This window comes from Musa acuminata, chromosome BXJ1-4 (assembly GCF_036884655.1).
Source record: "Musa acuminata AAA Group cultivar baxijiao chromosome BXJ1-4, Cavendish_Baxijiao_AAA, whole genome shotgun sequence".
Lineage (NCBI taxonomy): Eukaryota > Viridiplantae > Streptophyta > Magnoliopsida > Zingiberales > Musaceae > Musa > Musa acuminata.
Window position 1 is genome coordinate 11,706,280 of NC_088330.1, and position 27,852 is coordinate 11,734,131.

General features: G+C 44.4%; 3 protein-coding genes and 1 non-coding gene across 7 annotated transcripts; 3 read left to right on the plus strand and 1 right to left on the minus strand.

Annotated features, from left to right (window-relative positions):
- The first annotated feature begins 12,001 nt into the window (after positions 1–12,001).
- On the plus strand, positions 12,002–13,366 carry LOC103981450 (calcium uniporter protein 2, mitochondrial). The gene is made up of 2 exons (XM_009398179.3): positions 12,002–12,662; positions 12,756–13,366. Exons 1-2 carry the CDS (start codon positions 12,123–12,125, stop codon positions 13,278–13,280), a joined length of 1,065 nt encoding a protein of 354 aa, XP_009396454.1. The 5' UTR covers positions 12,002–12,122; the 3' UTR covers positions 13,281–13,366.
- A 109-nt stretch (positions 13,367–13,475) lies between these two features.
- On the minus strand, positions 13,476–15,855 carry LOC103981451 (uncharacterized). Of its 2 annotated transcripts, XM_009398180.3 has the most exons (12): positions 15,570–15,853; positions 15,415–15,457; positions 15,289–15,315; positions 15,083–15,181; positions 14,880–14,992; positions 14,590–14,779; positions 14,416–14,517; positions 14,222–14,326; positions 14,102–14,122; positions 13,964–14,022; positions 13,803–13,893; positions 13,476–13,702 (listed from the first exon to the last, which is right to left on the minus strand). In XM_009398180.3, the coding sequence occupies exons 1-12, from the start codon at positions 15,803–15,805 to the stop codon at positions 13,601–13,603; spliced, it is 1,188 nt and encodes a 395-aa protein (XP_009396455.1). In that variant the 5' UTR covers positions 15,806–15,853; the 3' UTR covers positions 13,476–13,600. The 2 variants fall into 2 exon arrangements, with proteins under 2 accessions (XP_009396455.1, XP_018680067.1); XM_018824522.2 differs by lacking the exon at positions 14,102–14,122 and having other exon boundaries at positions 15,570–15,855.
- Positions 15,856–16,665: 810 nt separating this feature from the next.
- Positions 16,666–16,737, plus strand: TRNAD-GUC (transfer RNA aspartic acid (anticodon GUC)). The gene has a single exon. It is a non-coding gene; the product is annotated as a tRNA-Asp (tRNA).
- A 5,486-nt stretch (positions 16,738–22,223) lies between these two features.
- On the plus strand, positions 22,224–27,360 carry LOC135649009 (BEL1-like homeodomain protein 4). Of its 3 annotated transcripts, none has more exons than XM_065167099.1 (6): positions 22,224–22,521; positions 22,603–22,763; positions 22,938–24,173; positions 25,125–25,510; positions 26,248–26,308; positions 26,649–27,360. In XM_065167099.1, exons 3-6 carry the CDS (start codon positions 22,989–22,991, stop codon positions 27,126–27,128), a joined length of 2,112 nt encoding a protein of 703 aa, XP_065023171.1. In that variant the 5' UTR covers positions 22,224–22,521; positions 22,603–22,763; positions 22,938–22,988; the 3' UTR covers positions 27,129–27,360. The 3 variants fall into 3 exon arrangements, with proteins under 3 accessions (XP_065023171.1, XP_065023181.1, XP_065023176.1); XM_065167109.1 differs by having other exon boundaries at positions 22,613–22,763; XM_065167104.1 differs by lacking the exon at positions 22,224–22,521 and having other exon boundaries at positions 22,537–22,763.
- Positions 27,361–27,852: the final 492 nt, after the last annotated feature.

The following is a 27,852-nucleotide window of genomic DNA, read 5'->3' on the forward strand; positions in this document are numbered from 1 at the left end:
GCGTCTTTGGCCGCAAGGGTGCCGCACGCCTTAGGCAATTCCAGCTAAGGTCGTGACATTGTGGTATCAGAGCGGGCAAGCTCTTCGATCGAACAGCGAACGAACTTCGCAACTTCGCCATGGCAAAGCATCGTGGCGAATCAAGCAAGACGGGGCAAGCTGGACCCTTGCCCCAAGCAACCGCAGGTGGGCTGCATGTGCACACTCGCTCTCATGCTGTTGGAGCCGCTCACGAGGATCGCGGCAGCGAACAGGATGAGCGAGAAGTTGGTAACTCTCCGCGAGCAGAGGAAGCGCAATCTGGTGCGCTAACTGAGAAAAAGAGTCATAAGGAGAGACTCACGACGGCGGAAACCCGCCTGGATGTTCTGGAAGTGAGCATGGAGGAACTCTACCATGGCCAACAAAGACTTGTTGGGGTAGAGAGCTCGCAAGAGGAAGCGGAGTCCAGGATCGACAAGGTCGAGGCCCTAGTCGACCGACTGTCCGATGACACCAAGGACTCCGTGCTGCACTTACAAGACGTTGTGGCGGAACTCACGGCAAAGGTGGCTATGCTCACAAGAACGCTAAATGCGGGAGGAGGCAACACCCGCGTTGCACCGCCACAAAACTTGAGGGCACCTGAGCCCCATGGATACGGAGGGGCCAGAGATGCCAAGGAGCTCGAGAACTTTCTGTTCGACATGGAGCAATACTTCCGAGCTACGAGGCCCGATTCTGAAGATACCAAAGTTTCTATAGCAACAATGTATCTGAATGGAGATGCGAAACTTTGGTGGCGAACTCGTTGGGAGGAGATCCAACAAGGTCGGTGTCGAGTCGACACATGGGAAGACTTGAAGCGGGAGTTGAGAACTCAGTTCTTACCGGAGAACACAGAGTTCGTCGCAAGAAGGAAGTTGAGACAACTCCGCCAAAGTACCACCATCCGAGACTATATAAAGCAGTTTTCTGCACTGATGCTGGACATACAGGACATGTCCGAGAAGGACAAGTTGTTCAGCTTCCTTGATGGTTTGAAACCATGGGCTCAGCAGGAGCTGAATCGAAGGAATGTTACCGACGTGGTCGGGGCAATTGCAGCTGCAGAAAGGCTCACCGACTTCGTTTCCTCTGAAGACCCAGCGAGAAGGAAACAATCTTCAAGCAATCGCCCTCCAAAACATTCTCGAGCGAAGGAGCTCAGGGGCGAACAGAAGAAGAAGAGCTCCCACAAAGGGCCGAACCCAAAAGGCAAGGCCTCAAAACCTGGAGGATGCTTCTTGTGCGGAGGACCGCACATGGTAAGGGAGTGCCCACAGAAGCAGGCACTCAACGCTTTGACAGCTTCCATCCACCCTCCCCGATCGGACAAGGGCAAAGCTGTTGCCCTTAGCTCAAGCAGTTCTGAATCCAGCAGCGACGATGAAGAGTCGCAAGGACCCCGAATGGGAGCAATGCGTTTGTTGAACGCTATGCGGGGTCAAGTGGGGGAGAACATGAAGACGAAGGCACAAAAAGCAGGAAGTAGTGAACTGATGTATGTGGACATCAAGCTGAATGGCCAAACGACCCGTGCAATGGTGGACACGGGCGCTACCCACAACTTCATAGCCGATCGTGAAGCACAGCGACTTGGGTTGACATTGGAGAAGAGCCCAAGCCGAATGAAAGCAGTGAACTCGGAGGCCAGGCGAATCTCCGGATTAGCGAAGGGAGTTCCCATCAGAATCGGGACTTGGAGCGGAACCACCAACATGATGGTCGTGCCACTAGACGACTTCCAAGTGATTCTTGGAATGGAGTTTATGCACGCGGCGAAGTTGGTGCCGATGCCGTTCTTGAATTCCCTATGTATGATGGGAGGCGATGACCCCTGCGTGGTTCCCGTCTCTCGGAGAGGAACCAAGGAGCCCCAACATATCTCGGCATTACAATTGAAGAAAGGGGTGCGAAAGGGCGAATTGACATTCGTGGCTGCTATGAAGCTAGAGCCACTCAACGAAGAAGCCATTCAAGAACCTGCTGTGGTGGCGAACGTCCTGAAGGAGTTCAAAGACGTTATGCCACCTGAGTTGCCGAAGACTCTTCCGCCACGCAAAGGCGTGGATCACAGTATTGAGCTGGAGCCAGGAGTGAAGCCTCCAGCGAGACCACCCTATCGCATGGCCCCGCCAGAGTTGGCAGAACTCAGAAAGCAGTTAGGTGAACTGCTAAGCGGTGGTCTCATCCGCAGCTCAAAAGCACCTTTCGGAGCTCCAGTTCTCTTTCAGAAGAAACAAGATGGGAGCCTCCGATTATGCGTCGACTACCGAGCCCTCAACAAAGTAACAGTGAAGAACAAGTATCCCATCCTGCTCATTGCGGACTTGTTCGATCAATTGGGCAAGGCGAAGTATTTCTCAAAACTCGACCTCCGGTCGGGGTATTGGCAGGTGCGCATTGCTGAAGGCGACGAAGCAAAGACTACTTGTGTGACCAGATATGGAGCGTTTGAGTTCTTGGTGATGCCTTTCGGCTTAACCAACGCTCCGGCCACATTCTGTACTCTCATGAACCAGCTATTCAAGGAGTATTTGGATAAGTTCGTGGTCGTCTACTTGGACGATATCGTCGTCTACAGCCAAACGCTCGAGGAGCACGTCAAGCACCTTCGGACGATTTTCAAGGTTCTCAGGGAGAACACGTTGTTCGTAAAAAGGGAGAAATGCTACTTTGCTCAGACTGAGATCCTATTCTTGGGGCATCGAATCGGTGATGGCTCCATTCGGATGGATAAGTCGAAGGTGCAAGCAGTTGCGGAATGGCGAACTCCAAAGAAGGTGCCAGAGTTGAGATCCTTCCTTGGTTTCGTCAACTACTATCGACGCTTCATCGCGGGATATTCGAAGCGGGCAACCCCACTGACAGAGTTGCTAAAGAAGGAGCAGCCTTGGAAGTGGTCTGACAGATGTGAGATAGCATTCCAAGATCTGAAGGCTGCTGTTCTGGAAGAACCAGTGCTCAAATTGCCAAACTATGGAGAGCCCTTTGAAGTCCATACAGATGCTTCGGACTTTGCTATTGGTGGAGTACTCATGCAAGAAGGTCATCCGGTGGCCTACGAGAGCCGCAAACTCAACGAGACCGAGAGGCGGTACCCAGTGCATGAGAAGGAGATGACAGCGGTGATCCACTGCCTACGAGTTTGGCGACACTACCTCCTCGGGTCGCGATTTGTGCTGAGGACAGACAACATCGCCCTGAGTTATTTCCAAACTCAGAAGAAGCTCTCCCCAAAGCAAGCACGGTGGCAGGACTTCCTGGCTGAATTTGATATGGCAATGGAATATAAGCCCGGGAAGGCGAATGTCGTGGCCGATGCGCTGAGTCGGAAGGTGGAGTGCGTGAATGCTGCACAACTGGAGGGCAGAGGCCAAACGAGTCAGTTACACTCCAACTTCCTTTCCCGAATCAGAGATGGACTGTATAGTGATCCCCAGGCAGTTATCCTGATGCAGCTCATCAAAGAAGGCAAGGCACGACGATTTTGGGTCCAGGAGGGACTTGTTTACACAAAAGGGAATAGGGTTTATGTTCCCCGAGTGGACAATTTAAGGCGTGAACTCTTAAAAGAGTGTCACGATTCCCTTTGGGCTGGACATCCCGGCATTCACAGAACGTTGGCTCTCGTGGAGAGGGCCTTCTACTGGCCAAAGATGGGGATTGATGTGGAGGAGTATGTTCGAACATGCCTTACTTGCCAACAAGACAAGGTGGAGCAGCGGAAGCCGGTGGGACTTTTGGAGCCGTTGCCCGTACCAGAAAGGCCTTGGGAGAGCATTTCCTTAGACTTCATATCAAGCTTGCCACCTGTAGGGGGACTTGGATCGATACTTGTGGTGGTCGATCGGTTTTCAAAGTATGCAACTTTCATTGCTGCTCCCCTACACTGTTCAGCTGAAGAGGCGGCCAGACTGATGATGAAGGGTGTAGTGAAGTATTGGGGAGTCCCACACAATATCGTTAGTGATCGAGACGCTCGGTTCCTGGGACGTTTCTGGACCGAGCTATTCAAATTGTTGGGGTCAAAGTTATACTTCTCTACAAGCCTCCACCCCCAGACGGATGGTCAGACTGAAAGAATAAATTCGCTCTTAGAGCAGTATCTCCGGCACTACGTGAGTGCCAATCAACGAGATTGGGTGAAGCTGTTGGACATCGCCCAATTCTCCTACAACTTGCAGCGGAGCTCTGCATCCAACAAGAGCCCCTTCGAAACTATCACAGGACAACAACCGTCGACTCCGCACACTATGGCAATTGGGTATACTGGGAGTAGTCCATCAGCCTACCATTTCGCAAAGGAGTGGCATCGAAATGCCGATATTGCGCGGGCTTACTTGGAGAAGGCGGCAAAACGAATGAAGAAGTGGGCAGACTTGGGAAGGCGACCACAGGAGTTCAAAGTTGGCGATTTGGTGTTGGTAAAGCTCCAACCAGCATCACTCCAATTCTTCAGGAAAAGAGTCCACAAAGGATTGGTGCGTAAGTATGAAGGGCCCTTCCCAATTATCAGCAGGGTAGGCAATGTTTCTTACAAGTTGCAGCTGCCGGCGTGGTTCAAAATTCACAACGTTCTTCACGCCATCAACCTGAAGGCCTACCATTCAGATCCGCAAGATGCTTCTCGAAGTGTTCCAACTCGGCTACCTCCCATCACAGCCTCCTACGAGAAGCGAGTGGAAACCATTCTGGCGGATCGCAAGATAAAGCTACCCAACGGAGCGGAGCAAACATAGTACTTGGTGAAGTGGCGAAAGCTTCCCCGAACTGAAGCCAGTTGGGAGCCTGAAGACGCCCTGCGACATGAAGAAGACGTCATCAACAACTACCAACAAGCGTCGACGAGGGCGTCGACAGTTTAAGTGGGGGAGAATGTCACGAACGGTCGTCGCGCACCCGCAACAACTTCGTTCAACGAACCGTTCGTCGCTCACACCCGCATGTACAGCTGCTTGACAGCATGTTTTCCCATGGTTTTGGGTCATTTTGCTTGTAAATATGTAAGTTTGAACAAGCTGCAGCGTTGCAAAGCGATCGCTCACCGAACCGAGCAAAATAGCCCCAAAACAGCCCAAAACGGCTCCGTTTTCGCGTGCCGCGGGAGGTGAGCGGAGTGCTGCCTCCGCTCACCAAAACGTCAGCCATCTCAGCACCCAGGAACCCCCCGGGTGGCACATGGCTGGATGGGGCTTCGGTTATATACCGGGCGTTGAACACTCTTTCGCAAGTTCGCACGTGACCTTTACGGGAACTTGGTGTTGCGTCCGGGACCAGGTGAGCGGCTGTTTGTGGGCTTGCAGCTGTTCGTTCATCCTTGAAAGTCTTGCTTTTCCCCCTCTCCCTCTTTTCTCTTGTGCACACAAGGTGTTCGACGAATTGCTTGTAAAGCTTTCCTTTTCGCGAGACTTCGGGACTTGTCCGTTGCTCGTTCTTTCGATCTAACTCTCTTTCTCTTTTACAGGTCCTTCGGGACCTGCGAGAGGTTACAAAGTGGGCTGATCCTTGCGGAGCAAGATCGCAAGGGCGAAGCGCGACTTAGGCAACGCAAGCTAAGTTCGCGTCTTTGCCGCAAGAGTAACTCGCGACTTAGGCAACGCAAGCTAAGTTCGCGTCTTTGGTCGCAAGGGTGCCGCACGCCTTAGGCAATTCCAGCTAAGGTCGTGACAGTAGGGTGTGACAGCCAACAATGGTTGCATGCACAATTGCTTATATGCAGCAACCTTACAGTGGCCAGCTTGCCTTGGTCATAGGTGATTGTAGCAACACTGCTGCATGTAGTATTTATGATGATTGCTACAACATCATTACCTATGGCGGTCATAGTAATGTAATTGAGGCATTTGTTAGTCGTTGTCGGTGTCAACTAGACGCTGAAGACCAACAATTGCATAAGCGGAAGCATGGGTATAGCCATGTGTCATGGCAATCGTGGGTTGTCGGATGATACATGCGCATAACCACGCATGGGCACAATGACACAATGTGGCGACACAATGCGACGATAGTAAGGTCATTGATAAATCGCTTAAGAACATTCATGGTGTTGGTACATTACCAGCAAGACTCGATCGTGTGGGCACAGTGAAATGCAATAGCAACAACTAAAATTTATTCTTTCTTTTTTAAAAAAAAGATATTTTTATCCCTCGAAAATCAAATAATTTCAATTTATGTCTGTCAATTTATTCTTCTAGTTATATTTTCTAGAAATTGAATGTTTCTATTATATATCACATATAAAATTATAATTTTACCCTTTGAAAATTAATTTTTTTCTTATATCCTTAATTATAAAATTAATTAGTTTAATTTATTTTAATCATATATTTTGATCAGACTTGATCATGATTATATTTTGACTACTTGATTGGATTTAGATTCGACCAACCAAGTTTAAATCGAATTCGAAAAAAGTCAAATTCTCATTAATTTTTTACTTTGATAAATTTTAATTTTGATGATTCTAATTAGGCAAATGGTCAGCCCAAATCTATATGCTCAATTTGAGTAGCTTAATTCTAGGCCTATACAATTAAATATAATTGACTGGTGTAAGAGTCTAATACAAAATTTAAACAAATATAAATTAAGGTTTTCTTTTCTATTTTTCATGTGACGTATTTATAAAATTTTGAATATGATAAATAAAAATCTAATTATCATTCTTTGATATTTATTTAGTTTTCACATATATGTTTAAAATTATAAAATAATATTTATTTTTTTCATCATGATTATAGTTATCATATGAGTTTTCTTTTATGTTGATTAATGTTTGATAATTATTATGATTATTATTTTATTATTATTAAACTATTTCAACATAAATTAAATTAAAAATTTTGATGAATATTATTTATAACTTATATTCCTAAGTTTTATTTTATTGGTAGTTGTCAAAGTAGCTTGAGATGATAAGTTTATAGGATGTAAATTATGATAAATATTATATTATTTATAAAAAATAATTTAAATTATATTTTATATTATTGTATTGGTCTTATAGCCACCAAATGGTCTGGATCAATAACTTATAAAATTATATTAAATAATTAGTCTTGATTAACATCAAAAAAATAATATTTATAATAACACATAATTAAGAGATTTAGAAAACCCAAAGGAGAATTTATTTTGAATAATTATATGATGAGGTAGAATGATACTGTTTTATATTGAATATTAAATGATAGTAATATTATTCCAAAGTCCTCTATAAATAATTTTGTGTGAACACTAGATATGTCAATATTTCACCTAAAGATAAAATGAAGAAGATATCAATTGTTCAATATTTATTAAAATACTTAAAGTATTAATATTATATTATTTTATTATAAGGGTACTTCATTGATTTGATTTTTATAAATATCCCTATATATTTTATAATAATTTGTTATAAAGAACTTGACCATATGCAATTTGCATTAGTGTTTATATCTTAATCTAACTAGTTGAAAGGATCAAATCATAAAATACTAAGAGTTCTATGAAATAAATAATAAAAAAAGTTTTAAAAGACTCAATTTCATGATAATTACTAATAATATTTAGATTTTATTATAGTTTACAACTAGCACATTAGAATATTTTAAAGATTAATTTAAATTTACTAATAAATTATTAATTAATATATTAATAAAATAACTAACTAAAATTTAGTATACAGCTTTATTCAACAAATGACATAAGTAAAATTTTTTAATTAAAATAAGTATTTTTAAAATGACTTGAAAAAGAATAATATAAGAAAAGTATTCCTTATGTATATACAATTAGAATTCTATTACATGTTTAAGCCTATACCATATCAAATATTAATTTTATAGTTAGAATATTGGTAGGTATTAGAGTTATCCGGAAATGATACACTAAAAGATCATTAAAAAATAATAAAATATCTAAAAGAGAAAAAAGATTATATGCTCATATATATATATACATATATATATATATACATATATATATATATACATATATATATACATATATATATATACATATACATATATATATATATATACATATACATATATATATGTATATATATATATGAAATTAGATCAGTTTAAAATGATGATATTTTCATTTATTGATTCTATAAATTGTGTTGATACTAGGAAGTCCACTTTACATTTTATAATTATTAGTTGAAGGGATAATTTACAAGAAAAAAATATAAAATAATATATTATTGTATTATTAATAATAAAAATTAATTTTATGATATTCTTTGAGGCTACCAATAAAGCTTTATAACTATAAAATTTTATTTTAGGAGTTTAACTTAATTGTCAAATCACTAGATATACTTTGTGATATATCGTAGTAATTTTTTTACTTAAGAATTGTAAGTACTCTAACAATTATATGCATTATGGTATAAAGTAATTGATGTTTAAAGAAAAAGATAAAAAATAATTAATATCAATTAAAAACTTGAGTTTTATTATATTGATTGTTGAGTCATTCACTTAAGACTTATAACCTAGAGTATTTAAAAGAATATATTTTATGATTGGGATTGTAAATAACTTCAGACATTTGGTGATATATATTTTTTTAATAAATATTATAATTAATATTTTATTTTTATAATTAAACTATTTATTTCTACTATTTTGTTCATATTTTTATATATGTACATATTATAGTTTAATATGCTAATTGGATTATCTTAACGAGATAAATTGTAAGGGACTTTTGGACTTTATTAGTAAGAGCTAACAGTATTAGTAGAAGGAAGTATGATATTAATGACATATTACTATAGTCAAACTTAATGTAGTATTATGTTTATTAGATTTATTGACTTATTTTATAAAATTTATAAAATATTTTTTAAAAGTTTTATAATATATTCAAATAAAATTATTTTAAATAAAATTTTATTTTATTTTATTTTGATTTTAATTTTTTAAATATTTTATCAATTAATAGATCAAGTAAGAAAATGTTAGATTATGAGGTCCTATTTAATTACGTAAGATATATTATAGAAATGATTGGATTCTGATTTTGGTTATTAGTCAATAGAAAGTCCAATTATGATATGATTCCTTAATAATAGGAGAAAGAACATAGTCATGTAGGTGATACAAATATAACTTCTTTTTTAATAAATATACATCAAAAATATATATCATCATATTTTTTATGAGTTGTTCACAAACCCAATCATAATAACATATTTTTTTAAGCACTATGGTTATAAGTCATAAGTGAATGACTTAACAATCAATACAATGAAACTTAAGTTCATATAAATTATTTATGAATTTTTTCTCTAACCATAAAATATTTTATATCATAATGCATAGAACTGCTTATAATTCTGAAGAAAATTATCACAATATATCACAAAGTATATACAATGATTTGGCAATTGAGTTAAACACATCAAGTCTCGAGATAAAATTCTACAATCATAAAGCTAAATCAGTGATTAAAAAATCATAAAATTATTTTTTATTATTATTAATATAATTAAAATATTATATTAGGAAGGAACTTTCCTAATTATCATCATAGTAATTTTATTCTCACCAACAAAAGAACAGGACCTTCATCGCTCGTAACATCTTGTGAAGGATAGAAAAAGAAGAAAAGATAGTCTAGTTCCCATTACATATCTATATTGTTATAGCTTTCGGATAAAAATTTTCTATTATAATTTTTTTATACTTATATTTATTACTGTTGATGCTAGTGTTTCTCTTAGGATGAGAGAGAATATATTGTAGCTCCATGGCTTCACAGTAGGCGATACAAAGAGGAGAAAGAAACTGCATGGCTGATATCGAAGAACCTGTGCCTTTTCCCTAAAATAAAAGAAAAGAAATACGTTAATTCTTTTATGTTCATGGATTTGTGGTCAGGAGCATGACAAGGCATCAAGCCGCCATGGAATTCTGCATTCTAGAAACTTGATCACTTGTTGACACTGATGAGAGTAAATAATGGTCATATCCAACAAGCTGCATCGAACACTTGGTGTCAACTTTATGCAACTGAAGCCCACAAAAGAAGGAAAAGCAAAGAAGAACTCTATGTAGCAGAGGAAAGAATAAGGAACCGTGTTCCTTGGATCGGTCACCAAGAGTCGTTCCCCCCCTCCTTCATCAAGATCAAACACTGTGTCAACTTCTTTTGCCCAAGAATCTGAGTTGCTTTCACGGAGGAATTTGGGGGCCAACCCATATTCCTCTCCTGTCGTTAGTAACTCTCCAATGGTGCTTCCACCATTCCAGTGTGGAATCACCCAATTTAGGATTCCTCCTCGAGTGTTCCCTGCACTTCTGAGATATGTATCTCTTTTAAGAATTCGCTGGGGCTCGTTGGACGTCGACTTGGTGTTCACTAGAATGTCTAATCAGAAGCCAATTGCATCAACATTCTTTCCTCTTTATTCTTGCAACCTTTCCAATACTTTTGGTAGCTTAGTATCTATCTGCACATTTGTTTAGAGCACTCGTGAAAAGATTTCTTTTGATCCACAAAACCAGTAACTCGGAAGACACTAACCTCGTTCACTCTGCTTTTTATGAAAGATGGTTTTCATTTTTGTAATCGATGCCATCGATTCAGTTTAAGCAATTGTTAGAGAAATGTTTTATCTCGACATGTTCAATTTGAGTTCTCCATCAAACGTATCGGTGCGTAGGAATTTTCTGAGACATGCTCGAGAAGAATCTTCATGAATGAATTATGGTGAATATTGAAGGCACTTGTATTCTGCTTTATCCTAGTGTATGTAAAAGCCTACTGGTGGGATGGAACGGAGGAGGAATCATCGTGATGTCATGAATCCAGTGGAATGGTGTGTGTCACTGTTGCCGAAGGATCTTACTTTTCCCCTTGTTCAGGGATTTGAGGCTGCATCATGCAACCAAATTGCATCAACTAGTGAGTGACTGGTGACATTAGTGCCGGTTGTGGTTGGAAGGATCTTGCCGTCACAAGCCATTCCTGCCTAACCAAATTGATGCTCCGTGATGAAAGCAACTCCTCATGGATTTAGCTCTCAAGAATCAACTCAGAGTCGATCGACTCTGGCTGGTGATTATATTATGGAGCAAGTTGGCTTACTCGGATGCAAGAAGCACAGGTCAGAATGCATATTTAAGGACCAACTTTTGCTGCCGTCCAGATGACAATAATGCGATCCTGTATAGCTTTCGGAACACTCTGTAAACGCAGACACTGACGATCGACACGTTACATCGAGGGCATTATGAAGTCATATTATTAGTCTTTGTGTGTGTCGGTGTTTTACAGGAGCAGAAGCATTAGCCATGTCTGAGGTAGTCATTCATTCCCATCGTCTGTGGAATGATGAATGCAAATTGCTCGACGTATTGCGCGTCCGCTATCCGGGGAGCTGACTCAAAATTCCTCTATGCGTGGCACAACACCCCGAACAACACCAAGGAAATGCCAACATTTATGTTGGGATCCCAGTAGACATCGATTAAGGCCTTACTATGTGGAATCCAACATTGCACGGCAGAGCTTCCTTTGGCGTTAGGCATCCCTTTCAATGACTTCGTGGTTCCATTTCGAGATACCATTTAAACAAATCAAAAGAATTGACATTACATGATTGCAATAGCTTAGGGGGATCGACTTGACTGCTTTGCTGAACCCAGACTCGACCAAGAGAGATGAGTGGGTGCGGCGTGTTCATGAACGAGTCATGTCATCATCGAAACCGCAAATGCACGATAGGGCGCGTAAATGTATTGGTGTTTGTCGAACGTTGCACGGGTAATTTAACGAGAGGCGGTTTGTGGTCGGAGAGCCGCGCGCTTGGGATAACGGAAATTTGGTCAAGTACGCGTATCTCCAATCATATACGGTACATCTGAGCGAATCCAACTTCTGGTGGAGAATCCAAACAATGATCGTGATGTGTGAATCACGAAGGATTTCTCTCATCGTCGTCCGTCACCCTATAAAATGGCCAACCTTCTCCTCCATTCCGTTCAAAATTAACGAGCAGAGTGTCTCGGAAACAGGACGCACACAGAGTGAAAAGAGGAAGAAGAAGAAGAAGAAGAAGAAGAAGAAGAAGAAGAAAACTCCCTTTCTCGACGATGGCCCTGCGCAAGATGGTGGCTAGCCGTTTCTCCAACGTCGCCAAGATCGCCTCCCCCGAGGCGATACCTCCTCCCCGCCCCGCCACGTCGCTCCTCCGGAGGCTTCTCCCTGGATCCGGCGCCGATGAGCCTGGGCTCCTCCGCCAGTTCCTCCAGCGTCGGCCGTTCTTCCATGCGGCAACTACGCCACCGGCCAGGCTCGCGCTTCCGGTCGGAGACGGGCTGATGGACCGCATCCGGGAGATGAACGGTAGCCGGATCCGACTGGAAGGGCTGCTTCCGCCGACGACGAAGAGGATGGACGATGCGGCAGTCTCGGTGGCGGAGGCGAGGAAGGTGGCGCGGGCGGCGCGGATGGAGGTGGCGAGGGCGAGGTTGAGGGGGACAGGGAGGGCCTGCCTTTCCTACTCCGAGTTCTCGCAGGTGTGCGGGGAGGTGGCGGGGGGTATGGAGGAGGGTGCGGGTCTGGGGAGAGCGTTGGACGAGTCCGGCGCCGTCATCGTCTTGGGGGACATCGTCTTCGTCCGCCCTGAAATGGCGAGCAGCGCATGCCTATTTTCTTTTCTCTGCGCCTCTTGCTTCTCTGCAATCGAACAAAGGTAGCTGAAACTGTTCCAAATGGATCTCCAGGTGACCAAAGCAATCGAGAGCATGATTCCACCGTCGCTATCATCCCAGAGCGATCCACGAAGTAGAGAGTTGAAGGCGATGGAGGAAAAGAAGGCGGAGATCGACGTGAAGGCGGAGGCCCTCGTGAAGAGGGAGATGTGGTGCGGGCTGGCCTTCCTGGCGCTGCAGACCGCCGGCTTCATGCGACTCACCTTCTGGGAGCTGTCGTGGGACGTGATGGAGCCCATCTGCTTCTACGTCACCTCCCTCTACTTCATGGCCGGCTACGCCTTCTTCCTTCGCACTTCAAGGGACCCCTCCTTCGAGGGCTTCTTCGAGAGCCGCCTCGCCGCCAAGCGGAAGCGGCTGATGAAAGCCCGCAACTTCGACGTCAACCGGTTCAATGAGCTCAGGAGAGACGGAGGAGCCTTCACTCTGTCACGCCCTGCAGAAGAGTGTTCTGCTTCGTCCTGGCCCTGCTGTGACTGTCATGGACGCAGAAGCACCCTGATTGGGGCTGCCCATGATGGAAATATCATCGACTAAATGGTGAAGTGCCTTGTATATTGGTAATAGTCGTCGACGTACATGAAGAGAAGCATAAATATACCATAGCAGGATGATGCTCAGTATCTTGGTATGTGAATTATAACCTGGAATTCGTACCTGCGATCGATCTTAGAGGAGCCATTTCGAGACAACAAGTAATTTAGGGAGCAAAGAAATTCCATGGCATACAGCTACTGGTAAATATGAGTCAAAGTTCACTCAACTTCATCAAGGCAACAACAGATACAAGTGGATGCATCTTAACTATACATACATTGCATCCTTAGGCAGAATACCTACCACACACCCCACAGCTTTCAGAAAAGGTTCTTTTTGGTTTCTGTAAAGCCTTCGTAGTCATCTTCATTGTTTGCCATCCTTTTGTGCACGAGCTTGTAGTAGACAAACTGTATGATGATCTGATGAAAAATTGGGTCAATTCAAAACAGGCAGTAAAAGAATCCGAAGCATTCGAGAACTAAGAAATGAATGAAGATAGACAGGAAGAGGGAAGGATACAAAGAGATCAAGGAGCACACAAACGATTGCATCCAGCAACCAAGGTGCATTAGCCTTGATTCTTTCCCACTCGACACTCCTCGAGAGTATGCTGCATCAAGAAAAAGGTGGTTACTTATAAGGTGTGTTTTTTTTGGAGGCCGGAGTCGAGGAGAAAGAACCTTCCGACATAAGTAGCATTGGCAATGAGTGCAAACAAGAACATCAGAGGATTTAATCCCTGCAAATAGATATCGTTTGTGTATCAGAGTTTGGAATTCAAATGAAAATGCTCAAAACTTGGAAGTTTTAGGTCTGACCTCCACACTCCCACGCTTAATCTGTTCGATACACATGAATTCAAATATGATTAAAAGTGAAACAAGTATACAGTATCAGATGTCAGAATATTGGAATGGAAGATAAGCATATCCGCTCACATTCAAATATATTTGGGGCAGGCGGCCTCCCGTGTAAATGGCCGCCATAATCCATCCTAACAGCAGCCCATAAGTGTTCCCTTCCAATGATCTTATGCCTCCTTCCTGAAGCATCAGAAAGAGAACAGTAATTCACCAGTTCCATTGAACACTAGTTGTGATCTAAAGTTTGTAGTCTATCCAACTATGGGGACCTGCACGGTTCTTCCTACTGCTAATCCTGTCTGTACTTCCATTAAAGCTTTGGTTTGAAATGGTAGACTGGCTGCGCCAGCTGCAAAAGTTCCATAGCTAACCTGCCATAACCTTAGGCCAGGAAGATTAGTACATCACTGCCAGAATTTTATGCCATGTCACAAACGACTCACCGAGCGAGAGACAACTTTCTTGGGATTGCTCACGCCGCTGCTCCGTGATTGGTGCCTCGGCGAGCCCTCCTCATCAGAACCCGACGACTCCATGTACCCGGAGGCCGACGGGCCACTGCGAGCTGGCACAACTCCAAGGTAGGACGACCGACACGGTGGAGTCCCACTGCTCGCCAAAGACCTTGCTGACCTGCGACCATATGCGCACGCAAAGCAGAGATGCATGATTAATTAGAGATTGGGACTTGTTTCAGTTCATTGTTTGGCTAGTGGAGAGAAGTCACACGTACGTATAGTATACATCTACACGAGACGATGTTCTCCGCGAGGCAGTGAGAGTCGGTAAGGGTCGGCTGAGATCCTCATTCTTTGGATTCAAACGTTTGCAGCTGCCTTCCTCAACCTATCAATCATGACGACGAAGTTTTATTAAGCATATACAAAAAATATATACCAAGTACACGCTGGATAAGAATGGTGGCGGAATGATGACCTCTAGTGGAGCCTCTAAACCTCTCTTCTTCCACCATCTTACCCAGTAATCATAGTACAGAGTCTGCAGCACTAAAACAACTGTGGTGGCCGTGTATAACTGCACCATTGAATTCAAGTCTAGATTTATACATGGATTTACGCTGTCTCGTTTAAATCCCAAAAGGAAGAGCTTCAAACAGATGGCAGGGCCCTAAATGTTCTTACCAGCGCTGTATAGAGCTGGGTAGGCAACTGCAGCCAACAAACCGTATGAACTTCTTTAGTAGATAAGATCTACAACGCTTTAATGCGAAAAGATCTGAGCTAGAACTTCAAATTAAGAATGCTCACCGTTACTGGTTCGAGAAGGCAACCCACCAGGTTGAAGATGTCACTGCATCGAGAGAAGATAACAACTGCTGAAAAGCTTCATATGAACTAGTGTGCCACGATCATATGATTAGCAGTGCGCTACCGTAAGAGGAGAAATATTTAAGGGAACGGACCCGATGACCCAGGTGAGGAGGAAAGCAAAGGAGACGCCATGGCCAGACTTGCTGTGAAAGTTGGTGATGATCTGTGGGATCTCTGCTATCCCCCAGCACAAGAGGCTGATCATGCCGAGGCCGAAAGATAGCACACCACTTGGACTGCACACACAGTCGTTGAAGTACCTCTTGATCCAACCCACACAGGCCTTCTCCTCCTCGCCGCAGGAAGCCCATGCAAGAGACTTCTCCATGTCTCTCCCTCTCCCTCCCTCTCTACTGGTTTGGTATTGGGGAACCCAAGGTGGCGGTGGAGGGGCTACTAATAAATGAAGAGGAGCAGCAACCTCAGGAAAAGGTATATTCTATTGTGACCTAAATGGATGCTGTCAGATAACTCCTTACTTTAATCTCAACCAATAAATCTTTATCCATTTAGACCTGCCTCGTGTCACCCTCTCTCGTTAGACAAATTTACGACAAATGACGGACGTGATTCATCGTTTTGGAACTCGCAACTTCAAGGACGTCCGTCCGAGGGTGTTTAGTGGGAACAGGATGAGCTCATGGTGGTGTCATTGGATAAGATGGACGAAGGTCTTTTTGTGGTTGTCGCTACGCTTCTATGCATTGAACTTTTACCAGCAAAGCAGGTAAGTGAGTCTCCTCGAGGAGGAAAGATGTACACCAACTCCATGGAAGGAATCGATGCAATGCACACTGCAAACTGCAAACTGCACACTGCACACTGCACACTGCAAACTGCATGGTGAAGCGCCAGTGTGTGAAGAGGTTGGTGCATTCGGCTGACCACCCACGTGGCTCATGTTATTTCGCCTCTGGTGGGCCCCGCCGGCGTCTGCTACGTTTCCTCGAGTCCGAGGACAACCCGCTGAAAGTTTGCCATATCACATCAAGGATGTGGCAAGCTGCTAGATCGATCACAACCATTGGTGTCAAATCGGACGATGAGAAACTGTCGTCTGAATAGGACCATCTGAGCATGAACCCGTATCGTGTCGCCGTCCAGATTAAAAGCCTGGTCCGGATTCAATGAATCTCTAAGTCTATATTAATATATAAAAATAATAATATTTCCTACTGCCATAACAAAGTCGTTGTAGTATAGTGGTGAGTATTCCCGCCTGTCACGCGGGTGACCCGGGTTCGATCCCCGGCAACGGCGAGATTTATTTTTTTTATCCTATTTGATGCCCATTTTAATTCCATAACGTAATGATTTTAATAATAATTACTATTAATGTTATCATCATCATCATCATCACATTTGGCTGCTGCTGCTTCTCGTTCTCTTGGAACCTCATACACTTGCCGGGTCGGGTCATGGGCCTTCTGGAGATGCAATGGGCTAATCTTTGATGTGGGCCTTTGGCCACGCCAGCACCTAGTATTAGTCGACTGCAGTAGTTGATTCTTAGCATACCCGATGATTCCAAGAGAAAATAAAAATGGAAATTCCATTATCTACCGATGCAACCAAGATTTAAGCTTCACCTTAGATTCCACAAATGATGATAAGGATTTCTTAGATAACTTGATTATTGGCAATCATCAAGCTTCTCTTTGTGCATTCGAGGTTGATGCCAGCCCTCGGTGCATGTGCTGGATGAATCAATCAAATCTAGCCAGTCGCCCCATGTTCTCTGAATCAATCAAGCTTCACCTTAGAGCTGCATGCATCTCTGAATCCATGTTCCTGATACCCAATACATGCAGTTCTCCGTGCCAAGATTGCAGTGAAATGAAGGGGGGGAGTGGGGGGACTGGTCTATTATGATGCGTGCATGTTACTGCCGCGATCTGCATGATGATGAGATCGGTTGCAGCGAGGTTGAGACCATGGAAACGATGGTCGAATCGCTGTCAGAGAGCTCGCGTCTTGTCAGTGGCCGTCGTTGCTCCTTTAACGCATGTGGGGTCGCCGGCCCATCCCCTGTCGAGCTTCTTGCCTCCTCGGCCTTTCCCTCCGCCATGTCACCAAGTGCTAGCTATGGTTATCCCCACACATTTATTAGCCACCTCTCTCTCTCTCTCTCTCTCTCTCTCTCACGCTCGTATGGCAGCACGTTCCTAACAGCGACAAACTCGTCGGCTTCACCGACCTGCCTCAGAGTTAGTGAGGTAAAAACTCTTGGATATGAGCTTACTAATAAGTCTGCAGAACAGCTCTTACATCGACTCAACGGAGGACAAGCTAAACAAGGACAGCACAGAGAAGAACAGTTCAGCGAAGAAGGAGACAAACGGGTACTGGACAAATGGCATCTCAGCCCACACCACTTTAATGCTGTGCCCAATCCAAAGCTCGTCAAACCTCCCAAACGTTTGAACAGTGGTAATTCTTTCAGCCTCCGAAGCCATTAGAGATGGACAGCACAAGGAGGGCAAGTTGGCGAGCGTGCCCTGCGGACGAAGGGGAAGGGACCCATGCCCTAATAACTCCCAACCGTAACAGCTGCAAGACGAGGTAGCCCGCTTAAGATATCTCAGGTTCAAGAGAGCCGGCCAGCCTAGCGCCACCGGCCTCGCGCCATGTGTCGCCGAGATCGTCCACAGGTGCTCGGCCGTGTGGACCGCGGCGGCCACCGGACTGCCGAGCCCACGTGGCCCGGGCCTCCCCCTGTCGGCAGTGCCCGCCAGTGGTCCACCTCGGCCACGCATCCGAAGTGCTACCAGCTTTAATAATTCCACCACCGTCTTTATCAACCTGGCCAGTGCTCAAAAGTTCTCTTTGTGCACCAATGACACTCATCTCTCTCTCTCTCTCTCTCTCTCTCTTTGTTATCTTTATTATTCCTTTTGCGTCCCTGTGTTGCATGACACCATTAGAGAGAGAGAGAGAGAGAGAGAGAGATGATGCGAGTGAATCGGTGAGTTACTCAAGTGGTAGCTTGGGGGGGCCGTGCAGCAGGAGAATGTTGCTGTTATTAAGGTAGTCTGAGAAGAAAGTGACTAACTAGGGAGGATGTTGGCTCAGGGCAACAGTAAAAGGAATAAAAGCAGGAGAAAAAACATGGAGCATCAAAAGGTGTGAAACTTCTCTTTGGTTACCAAAAATTTACAAAGGTAAATGCAAAAAAAAATTAAAATTAAAATAAATCATATTCATTCTTAAGCGGGAGAAAGAACATACACAAAAAACATATATGTGCGGGTGTTGCGAGTTCACACATTTGTTTTCCTGATAGCATTATTTTACATGCATAATTAGAGTTCACTAAACCGAGTTTAATAGTTATCTCTTTATTATTTTATTTTCTCGCCTCTCATTTCAATCTTCTATTATTAAAAAAATAAAATATTATTACAACTCGTGTTACATAAATTCTACAAACGTAGCTTTATCGAAAGCGTAACAAAACCTCAATTGCTGCTTTTTAAAAATCTTTTGATCATTATGCCTTATCACAAGAAATGATAAATGTTTAGTGAATTATGGATGAACTATGATTTTGTTCGCTCATGTGGCACAAAAGACATCGGCCTACAATCTACCAGCTTTATTTTTCTGATCTATCACTATCGTCCGTGAATCGTTTGACTCGACACTGTGAAAGATACTCTATAAATATGAAGATAGAGTTGGAAAGTTCATAGCCAACAAAGTCGAAGATATCATGAAGAATTATGTGCACAATCTATCCCTAGGAAAAGATAACTTCCATTCCAAGTTTAATTGTGATTGACCGTCTCTCAACTCATCCAATCATTAGGTTTGCTTCTTGTGTAGCGGCTCACCATGGCCATATGTCCTACGACTCCTAAAGCCTTTCTTCCTAAAGGGTTCTTCCGCATCAAGTGCACCACGATGACCCCATGCATGCTAGGTTGGGACCATCGTAGAAATAGGTTGATGATCTCAGTTGATGCATGACCAACAAGTAGATTCACTATTCTCCATCGTACAATTCATTAGATCGTCTCCAACCTCTGCAATCGTTCACCTGTTGTTGATTCCTCTACTATCAGTTCTTTCACTAACTCCCCCTTAAGTCACAGTGCTAAATGCACGATCTAGGTTTGTAAACCATATAAATTGTATTGTAACCTGAATTAAAAGGACAGAAACACTGTATATATATATATATATATATATATATATATATATATATATATATATAAATATATATAATAGAGTTGGAAAAGAAATAAACTGAAGAGATTTGAGATCATTGAGGAATCTACCCCTTTCACATGACCCAAGTGGATCTCGAAGGACAAGTTCTCCCTTTAAGATGTGACGTGATTGGCACATTGGAAATCAAGAGGAGGAAAAATAATTCATCCACCCTGATTATTCTATTAGTTGAGCAATAAATAAGAAAGAAGAAAGGTCAGCTTCAACTTTCTCCATCAATGGGAGAGGAGACTGAATCATAAGGCCAAAGGAGAGATTGGTGTTGAGCCTTGGAATCTAAGGAAAATATGGAAGTATATTTGTCATATACGTCTTTATATAAATGATGCTTAGGTTAGACAAAGGCATCAAGTAACTACTACTTGTCGAGAACAAAGAAGGCATTAGGTGGAAGAGAGAGGTTATTTAATTCGCACGCAATAAACTTTTGGGATACTTCTTTGATTCTGAGTAGAGAGAGATTGGTCCCGACCAAACTTGATCAAATGGGTTGTTGGCAGAGGCAAGGAATTGCCTGCATCACAGCCAATGACATGCCATTCATCCCTAAAACCTCGACTTCGGAGTTGAGTTGTGGAGCGATAACATCGACTACTATGTGGTCGTACGTGTTGCAATAATTGTCTTTGCATTCGTTTCGAAAGAGACTACAGTTCTGCCAAACTTTTGACTGCTGCTTAGAGATTGGCGACTTGAGTGGAACAGTAGCACGCAAACAACGAGTGGGGGATTCATCCATATCTGCATGCATCGCAGCCGAAGACTGTGCCTGCGCACAAACTCATCGTGCTAAGAAAAAAGATGGAATCAGAAGTCGTCTTTTGTTTTAGGGAATTAACATTCATGAGCTGTGGACTTTTGGATTGATTTTTCTTGTTCTCCATTTTACGTCTTCGTCTCATTCTACGCTCCAAATCGTTATCGTGGTGGTATCGATGAGAGGTTACTGGATTTAGATGCTTCACCCGATGAAAGCGACGAAAGGAATAAGGATGATGAAGAACTTTATGCTGCTGCTCTTTCTTCCTTTGTTCCCATCAAATTGCCACTCCGATTACCTGCAATATTTCTCAAAGACATGAGCGCCAAGAGAAGGAACACCGGAAAGGAAACGGTGTTTCCCGGGGAGAGGGGGCAAAGCGGGGGTCCCCGTGGGGCCCGACGCGCCCGTGAAATGAAACGTCATGGAAAAGTGGGTCCCACGCCCGTTCCCTCCTTTCGACGGCGCCGTTACGCGTCCCCGTTGGCACGAGCGCGCTCTCAGTTAATATTAAATAAATAAATAAATAAATGTATTTTTTTTCAGTAAAAAAGAAAAGAAAAAGGCAAAAGCTGGTTGGCAGTTGGTCGCCATCAGAGGACGCGTGTCGCGGCCACGGCCGCACGAGGGGTTCCGCGGTCACGAGCACAGCTCCTCCCTGTCACGTGCCACCTCATCCACGACCGCCGTTTGCGCTTCCCACCCCGACTTTTATACTTGGATTTTAATCCCCTTTCTTTTCCTGCTCTTTTCGGAGGAGCAACTCAAATAATTATCATCGAGAGGTGAAGAGTTCACGTAAACAACTCGCATGGTGGATTAGCAAAAGGAAAACACATTATTTTATATCTTTTTTCTGAGAGCGATCGTCGATGCAGAGACCTGCTATTTCATTCTGGTTTCTCTGCAATGCCACGCAGTTCCTCGTGCACTGACGCCGGCGATGAAAGAGGACGGCGGCGACGTGATGCCGACGGTGGTGGGTGGTTTGCTAGTGCTGCTATGGTCCTCGGTTCCCGATCAGACGAACAAGGGATGTAAATAATTAGGAGGAGAAGGATCCCAAACAGTTCCCCGCCTGGATATAGATTCCTGCACCAACCAAGTTCTACAGGGGTATGGCCAATGGTTGCCACATGATTCACCATCAATGCACGCCCACCTCGCACGATTCGAGCTTCGCAAACGGGCAACTCCCCGTGCTTTGCAGGTTGTGCAGCTGAGATCACTGTAATTGTCGCTCCTTTTATGGTGTGTTGTACGTTCTCCTCCATCCCCCATAGCCACCGAACGAAGGCTGGCATGACGTGAGATCCCCGATGCGTCACGACCATGATCATGTCACATTACTGCTGCATCTTCTAGCTTAAGACAGAAGCGTTTCTTCTGGTTCAAATTACTCATGCTTAATTACATGACTCTCATTTGATGCCAAGATGCTGCGATTTCCATGGTAGGTGACGTCCGAATCTGAGGTGATCACAGGAGTCGGTATCGAGTCCATATCAACACAGCCCAAATAATTGATGAAGAAGCTATCGGATCATCACCCGTTATGTGTAACCGACAAAGTACACGTCTACCGTCACATATTCGATCAGGACCACGGGCACCTACCGTTGGATCGAAATCCAACGTCGATATCCGTGATCTACATCGGCTCAAATCGGAGGCCCTTTGATGGCGGTGGTTCGAGACTCACACCCTTGTCTTCCGCTTTAAGCCGGGCCTCCGATGCAAGTGAGGTATAGCCATGAGCGCCCCCTCCTTGCATACCTCGAGTCAACCTACAATCTAGCGAGAGAAAGAAGGCATGTTGTTGGTGTGCATGTCGTGGTGGCTCGATTAAAAATTGGTGCAGGTCTTGCAAAAGAAAGTAGGCACCCACCATTGTAATTTTAATGGAGAGGAGGAACAGAGGGGGTCGAGTGGTCATTTGACATTTGGAGTGGTGGCCAATTTGGAGGAAGAGAAATATAGAAATGCGAGGACCTGTCCAAAGGGAAGAGGAGGAGGAGGAATAGCGACTTGTTCTCTTTTCTCTGTCTGCTGTCAGTCTCCATTTTCTTTTCTTTCTTTCTTCTCCTCTTTTTCTTTCATTTTGTAATGCTCTTTCTCTCCCCTTTCGGAAGGCGATTGCAGGAGGAGGAAGAAAAAGAATTGCAACAAAGAGAGCGGGGAGATCGGGGAGACAGGGATGGAAGAGTCCTGGAAGAGGTTTTCAACTCCGCAGGAAGACAACGATGTCTTCGTGGTCTAAATCTCTCCTGATCCGTAAGGCATGCAACCTTAGGTAAGAACCTGCACATCTCTGAGCTTAATTACCACCACCACGACGCGAAGACGGACAGGGGAAAGGGATCGGCAAGAGCGAAGATATATGATCCCTTGAATTCTTCTGATTCTCCATGATTTCTTCTTGTTGGGTTTCTTGTTTTGAACGATTCATGTCTTCCTATGGTTGCAGCTAGCGTAACGTGAATTGGACCGCTATGATGATGAAGAGAGAGAGACCAGCATGGGCATAGCGACACAGCCATCCCAGCTTCCTTTCTCCTACCTCAGCCCACCCAGGGTCCTCACGAAGCCGCTGGCCGGGCCTACTTCTCCGACGTCTATGTCCCAAGGCTTCCACCAAGGCATCTTCAGCTTCTCCGAGGGCTTCGACCGCTCTGCAAGCCAAGAGCAGCAGCAGCACCGCCACCACCACATCCCGCAGCATAGCAGGAGGGACAAGCTAAGGGTGCAAGACCTGGATGTCGCCGGTCACCCGCTGGTCCCGATCGGTGATCAAGGAGATGAGACAAACATCTACGAATCCGCTGCTGTCGGTGCCGGCAACATGTTGTCGGACATGTTCGATTTCCCGGCAACGGGACCGACGGCGATCGACCTGCACGCTAACCAGATCTCTGGAGGCTATCATTTGCCGCCGAGGCCAGCGGCCATGCCCGGCTTCTCTGGGGACTGGTACGGCCTGAACCGACAGGAAAGCCAGCAGCAGCAGCAACAGCATCCGGTGACAGGTCTGAGCACAGATTCGGCAGCTGCGATGCAACTATTTCTCACGAATCCTCCACTGCAGCCGCCGCCACACCAGCGGAACCCAAGGTCTTCATCTCCGTCTCTGCCGGCTCCTCCTCCAACTTTCCACCAGCAACATCAAGGCTTCCGAGCAGTCGAAGAGTCTCCCTTTGGTGGAAGAGCGGTAGAAGGCCAAGGTCTGTCGTTATCTCTTTCTTCATCTCTGCAGCAGCTGGAAATGGCCAAAGCCGATGATCTAAGAGTTAGGCAAGCAGCGCTATACCTCAATAACCAACAGCAAAACCAGCAGCAACCGACGTTGCATTTTCAAGGTCATATCCCAGGAGCTCAAGTTCATGGCCACGGTCAGCAGCTACACATGGGCTATAGCAGCATGGGCGTGGTGAATGTGCCGAGGAACTCCAGGTACACAAAGGCGGCGCAGGAGCTACTGGAGGAGTTCTGCAGCGTGGGGAGAGGACAACTGAAAGGGAGTAGGGTAGGGAGACACCGTGGCAGCACATCGAACACTAACCGTAACCCTAGTGGCGGCGGCGGTGGTGGTGCTGGAGGTGGAGGTGCTTCCACCACCTCTTCCAAAGACGTTCCTCCCTTGTCTCCTGCCGACAGATTCGAGCACCAGAGAAAGAAGACCAAGCTCATCTCCATGCTTGACGAGGCACGTATCGATCTATCTTTCCTTCCTGCTAGTATGTCTTGGTACCAATAATTTTAGAAAGCTGTCTCTAAATCCACATCCTTTTTCCCAGAATTCCAGTAAGCTTTTAGGATTCTTCCTTCGTATACTTGGAGGACAGCCGGTGGCCACATATATTCTACATTCATACAGTAGGTGGTTGAGTGGATTCACAAGTCAATTTTCACAAGATTTTTTGACACCGGTCGTTGTACTTGACATCTATCTATCTACTCCTAGAGGTGGGGTAGATTACCATTAGGGGTAGTTTCCAAGAAGAACCCATGGCTCACTCTACTCTTCTTTGTTTCTACGATCTCACTGTCCCTCGTGGAAGCACTGCATAAGAAATAGATTGATTTATACGAGTCTCGGCTCATCAGATCCTTGTATTTCTTTGTGTACATACTGCTGCAACCCTTTGATTCAGCGTCAATCACTGTCACCATGCTTTCCTACTACTACGACTACTGATCATGCACCTATCGGCCAACTGTTTTGGCATTCCTGAGATCATCTAAATCAACTCCACCTCCCTTTCTCTCCATTTCTCTCTTTCATGGAAACTTGGCAGCTATTGTTTGGCATCAGCAGCGAACGTAACCCACATGAACAGGAAGCATGTTGGCTTTCCGCTAGTGTGGCTGTCTCGGACCCTTACCTTCCGGAACAAGTTGCTTATAGCATCTGTGGCCACCGTATCGTATACTACTCTCCAATTACATATATCATCCTAGCAGCCGCATGTCACAAAAGGATAATTAATTATTGTACTTCCTTCGTGTAATTACTGCAGCTAATTTAGCTTTTTATCTTTTGCTTCCTTCCATATATTTCGTCTAGCATAGTGAAACAGTACATAAAAATGAACGAGCAAGGAAATTATTACAAGGGGAATGAATCATGGTGTTCTGTGTCCTCCCATCTTCCCAGGTGGACAGAAGATACAACCACTACTGTGATCAAATGCAGATTGTGGTGAATTCCTTCGACTCGGTGATGGGGTTCGGATCTGCAACCCCGTACACGGCTCTGGCTCAGAAGGCTATGTCGCGGCACTTCCGGTGCCTCAAGGATGCCATTGCGGCACAATTGAAGCAAACATGCGAGCTCCTTGGGGATAAAGAAGGCGCGAGTAGCTCCGGCGTCACCAAGGGAGAAACCCCGAGGCTTCGGTTGCTGGATCAGAGTTTGCGGCAGCAACGGGCATTCAATCAGATGGGCGTGATTGAGCAAGAAGCCTGGAGGCCTCAACGAGGATTGCCGGAGCGTTCGGTCAATATCTTGAGGGGTTGGCTGTTCGAGCACTTCCTTCACCCGTGAGTCTATCTTCTCTTGTCACCTTACTATGGGATTCTTATGCTAAGCATCGTTCTCCTCTTCCCCCTGCACCTCCTCTAACATGAATAAACCCTAGTAATTAGCATAGTGACAATGTTCCACTTCCTTCTCAGTTTCGAGTGATTATAACACGGATATTTAATTAGGCTAAATGCTTGGAAGTAGAGTTATTCCTGCATTCCATGCTGCCTGCATGCTTGCTTCTCTTCATGCACAAGAGTTGTCATTCACTTGAAACCTCTCTCGGTCATGTTGCTCTGTGTGTGTGTGTGTGTGTGTGTGTGTGAGAGAGAGAGAGAGAGAGAGAGAGGGAGAGAGAGAGCGCGCACAGCACGGAGCACTTTCTTTTCTTTATTCCTCTACTACTACTACTACTATCTGTAGTTATAGGAATCAATGATTGTCACTTTCCATAGAGTGGTTTGCTTTTATCAAGAACTCAGAACTGCATTGTCCTTTTAATCTGGGTTTACTTTTATCAAGAATTCAGCACTAGGTTGTCCATAAGTGTAGTCCTTGCAGCAGCAAAGCTGCACAAAAGCTTCACTGTTTGTCCCATCCTTTTCATTCATTGGAATACTATGACAGCAAGACTCATAAATGACATTTACTGGTTCACGACCATAAGTATGTGGTGATTAAGGATGGTCACTGTAGGTTTTTTAAGATTCGTTCTGATCATGTCATTCTTGACGGTCTTCCTTTTGTTTCTCAGGTATCCCAGTGATGCAGATAAGCATTTGTTGGCGAGGCAGACAGGGCTATCCAGAAATCAGGTCCGTCATCTTCTTCCACGATGATAAGAAACGCATCAGCTTTCGGATTCCATGAATTCCGACCAAGAATATAATATCTCTTCCATGATCCCATCGAAACTCTCCCTTGCATTATTTTGGTGTTGTTTCCTATCTAGACTCTGTTGAACTGTCAAAGAACCCTCGAAGAACATTAAGATAACAAGATATATGTAGTACTTGCGGAGCAGATCCACTTTAATTGGATTAAACTTAGGCTCTTTTTGTTTGAACTTTGTTTCGGTCAACTAGGGTTCATGTTTTCTGCACCTCATAATCGACTTCAGAGCAATAAAAACTGATCGTTATACTTGTGGATCAGGTCTCCAACTGGTTCATTAATGCAAGGGTGAGGCTATGGAAACCAATGGTGGAGGAGATGTACACGCAGGAGTCCGAGGACAAGGAGGAAAGAGAGAGTGAAACAAGCCAACAAAGAACACAATCACCAATGCAACAGCAGCAAGGACTCAGACCGGAAACCAATGCCGCATCCGAAAGTGAAGCCTCTCCCAGCACGTCTTCCATCACCCAGCGCAATCATCGGTTGGTGTCCTCCGACGACAACCCACCGCCGGGTCTGTCTGCGACTCACCAATCAACAGGCGCAGTAGACGACAGCGTCCTCATCGGCGATATGTACCACCACTACGGGGTTGCCGCCACCTCTGCTTTGGGCCCGGCTGCAGGAATGAGGTTCGGAGCCGCCGGAGATGTGTCGCTCACGCTCGGGCTACGGCATGCCGGCGGCAGTACATCCGAGAAGAGCCGGTTCTCAGCTAGGGACTTTGGCGGCTGCTAATGCCACCAAAAGGGTTCGAGGTGAACAAGATCCAAAGGAAACATAAGATTAGCTGAGAAGATCCTAAGTCGGCCACTGTAATCTTCTTGGATTTGCAACAAATATATAGCAAGAACATAGGAATCTATGATATAGAATTATTTTGCAGGTTTTTCCCTTCTTTAACATTTCTCTCTGTATCTAAGAACACATGTCGGTGTTGGGGAATAATTACAAGAATACGGTTTGTTGACATTACTGTGTTTCTTTTGGTTCTGTTTACTGTTTCATTGCCATGGTTTGCTCACCAACGAGGTAGCCGCCCATTGATTTCAGGACGCTTTGGGGAGCCATGATTGAGCCATTAATGCTCGAAATAGTGGTTGATGGATGAGGGAAAAAATGAGAGGGGTGATTGCGTGAGTCGTGTGGCAGGCCAGATGGACGATGGGGCTCTTTTTCTGGGACCTCATTCTGGACCATCCATGGCTTTAACTGGCAATTGGACAAAAAAGATTTAATGGAAGATGACTCCTTGTGCACAATATATCGCTGCAAATGTCAAAGAAAAAGAATCCAAAGTTCCATGTGAAGATCTATATTGATGTGATTTCAATTAATCTCTTTGCATTGATAATCACCCGAGTAAGACAATTATCGGTGGTGATGCCACTTTTGTTGCAGGATAAGAGATCATAGCATCAAGACGGGTGACATGGAGAAAGAATCGACGTGATGTCCTCAA

Bases quoted from the DNA above. Each gene is read 5' to 3' on its own strand.
- LOC103981450 (XM_009398179.3), top strand. From the start codon at position 12,123: ATGGCCCTGCGCAAGATGGTGGCTAGCCGTTTCTCCAACGTCGCCAAG. The intron at 12,663-12,755 runs GCGAGCAGCGCA...ATGGATCTCCAG, and splicing joins TCTTCGTCCGCCCTGAAATG to GTGACCAAAGCAATCGAGAG.
- LOC103981451 (XM_009398180.3), bottom strand. From the start codon at position 15,805: ATGGAGAAGTCTCTTGCATGGGCTTCCTGCGGCGAGGAGGAGAAGGCC. The intron at 14,518-14,589 runs GTGAGTCGTTTG...AGGTTATGGCAG, and splicing joins AGAAAGTTGTCTCTCGCTCG to GTTAGCTATGGAACTTTTGC. The intron at 14,123-14,221 runs GTGAGCGGATAT...TGTATCGAACAG, and splicing joins TGCCCCAAATATATTTGAAT to ATTAAGCGTGGGAGTGTGGA.
- LOC135649009 (XM_065167099.1), top strand. From the start codon at position 22,989: ATGGGCATAGCGACACAGCCATCCCAGCTTCCTTTCTCCTACCTCAGC. The intron at 24,174-25,124 runs GCACGTATCGAT...CCATCTTCCCAG, and splicing joins TCATCTCCATGCTTGACGAG to GTGGACAGAAGATACAACCA. The intron at 25,511-26,247 runs GTGAGTCTATCT...TTTGTTTCTCAG, and splicing joins TTCGAGCACTTCCTTCACCC to GTATCCCAGTGATGCAGATA.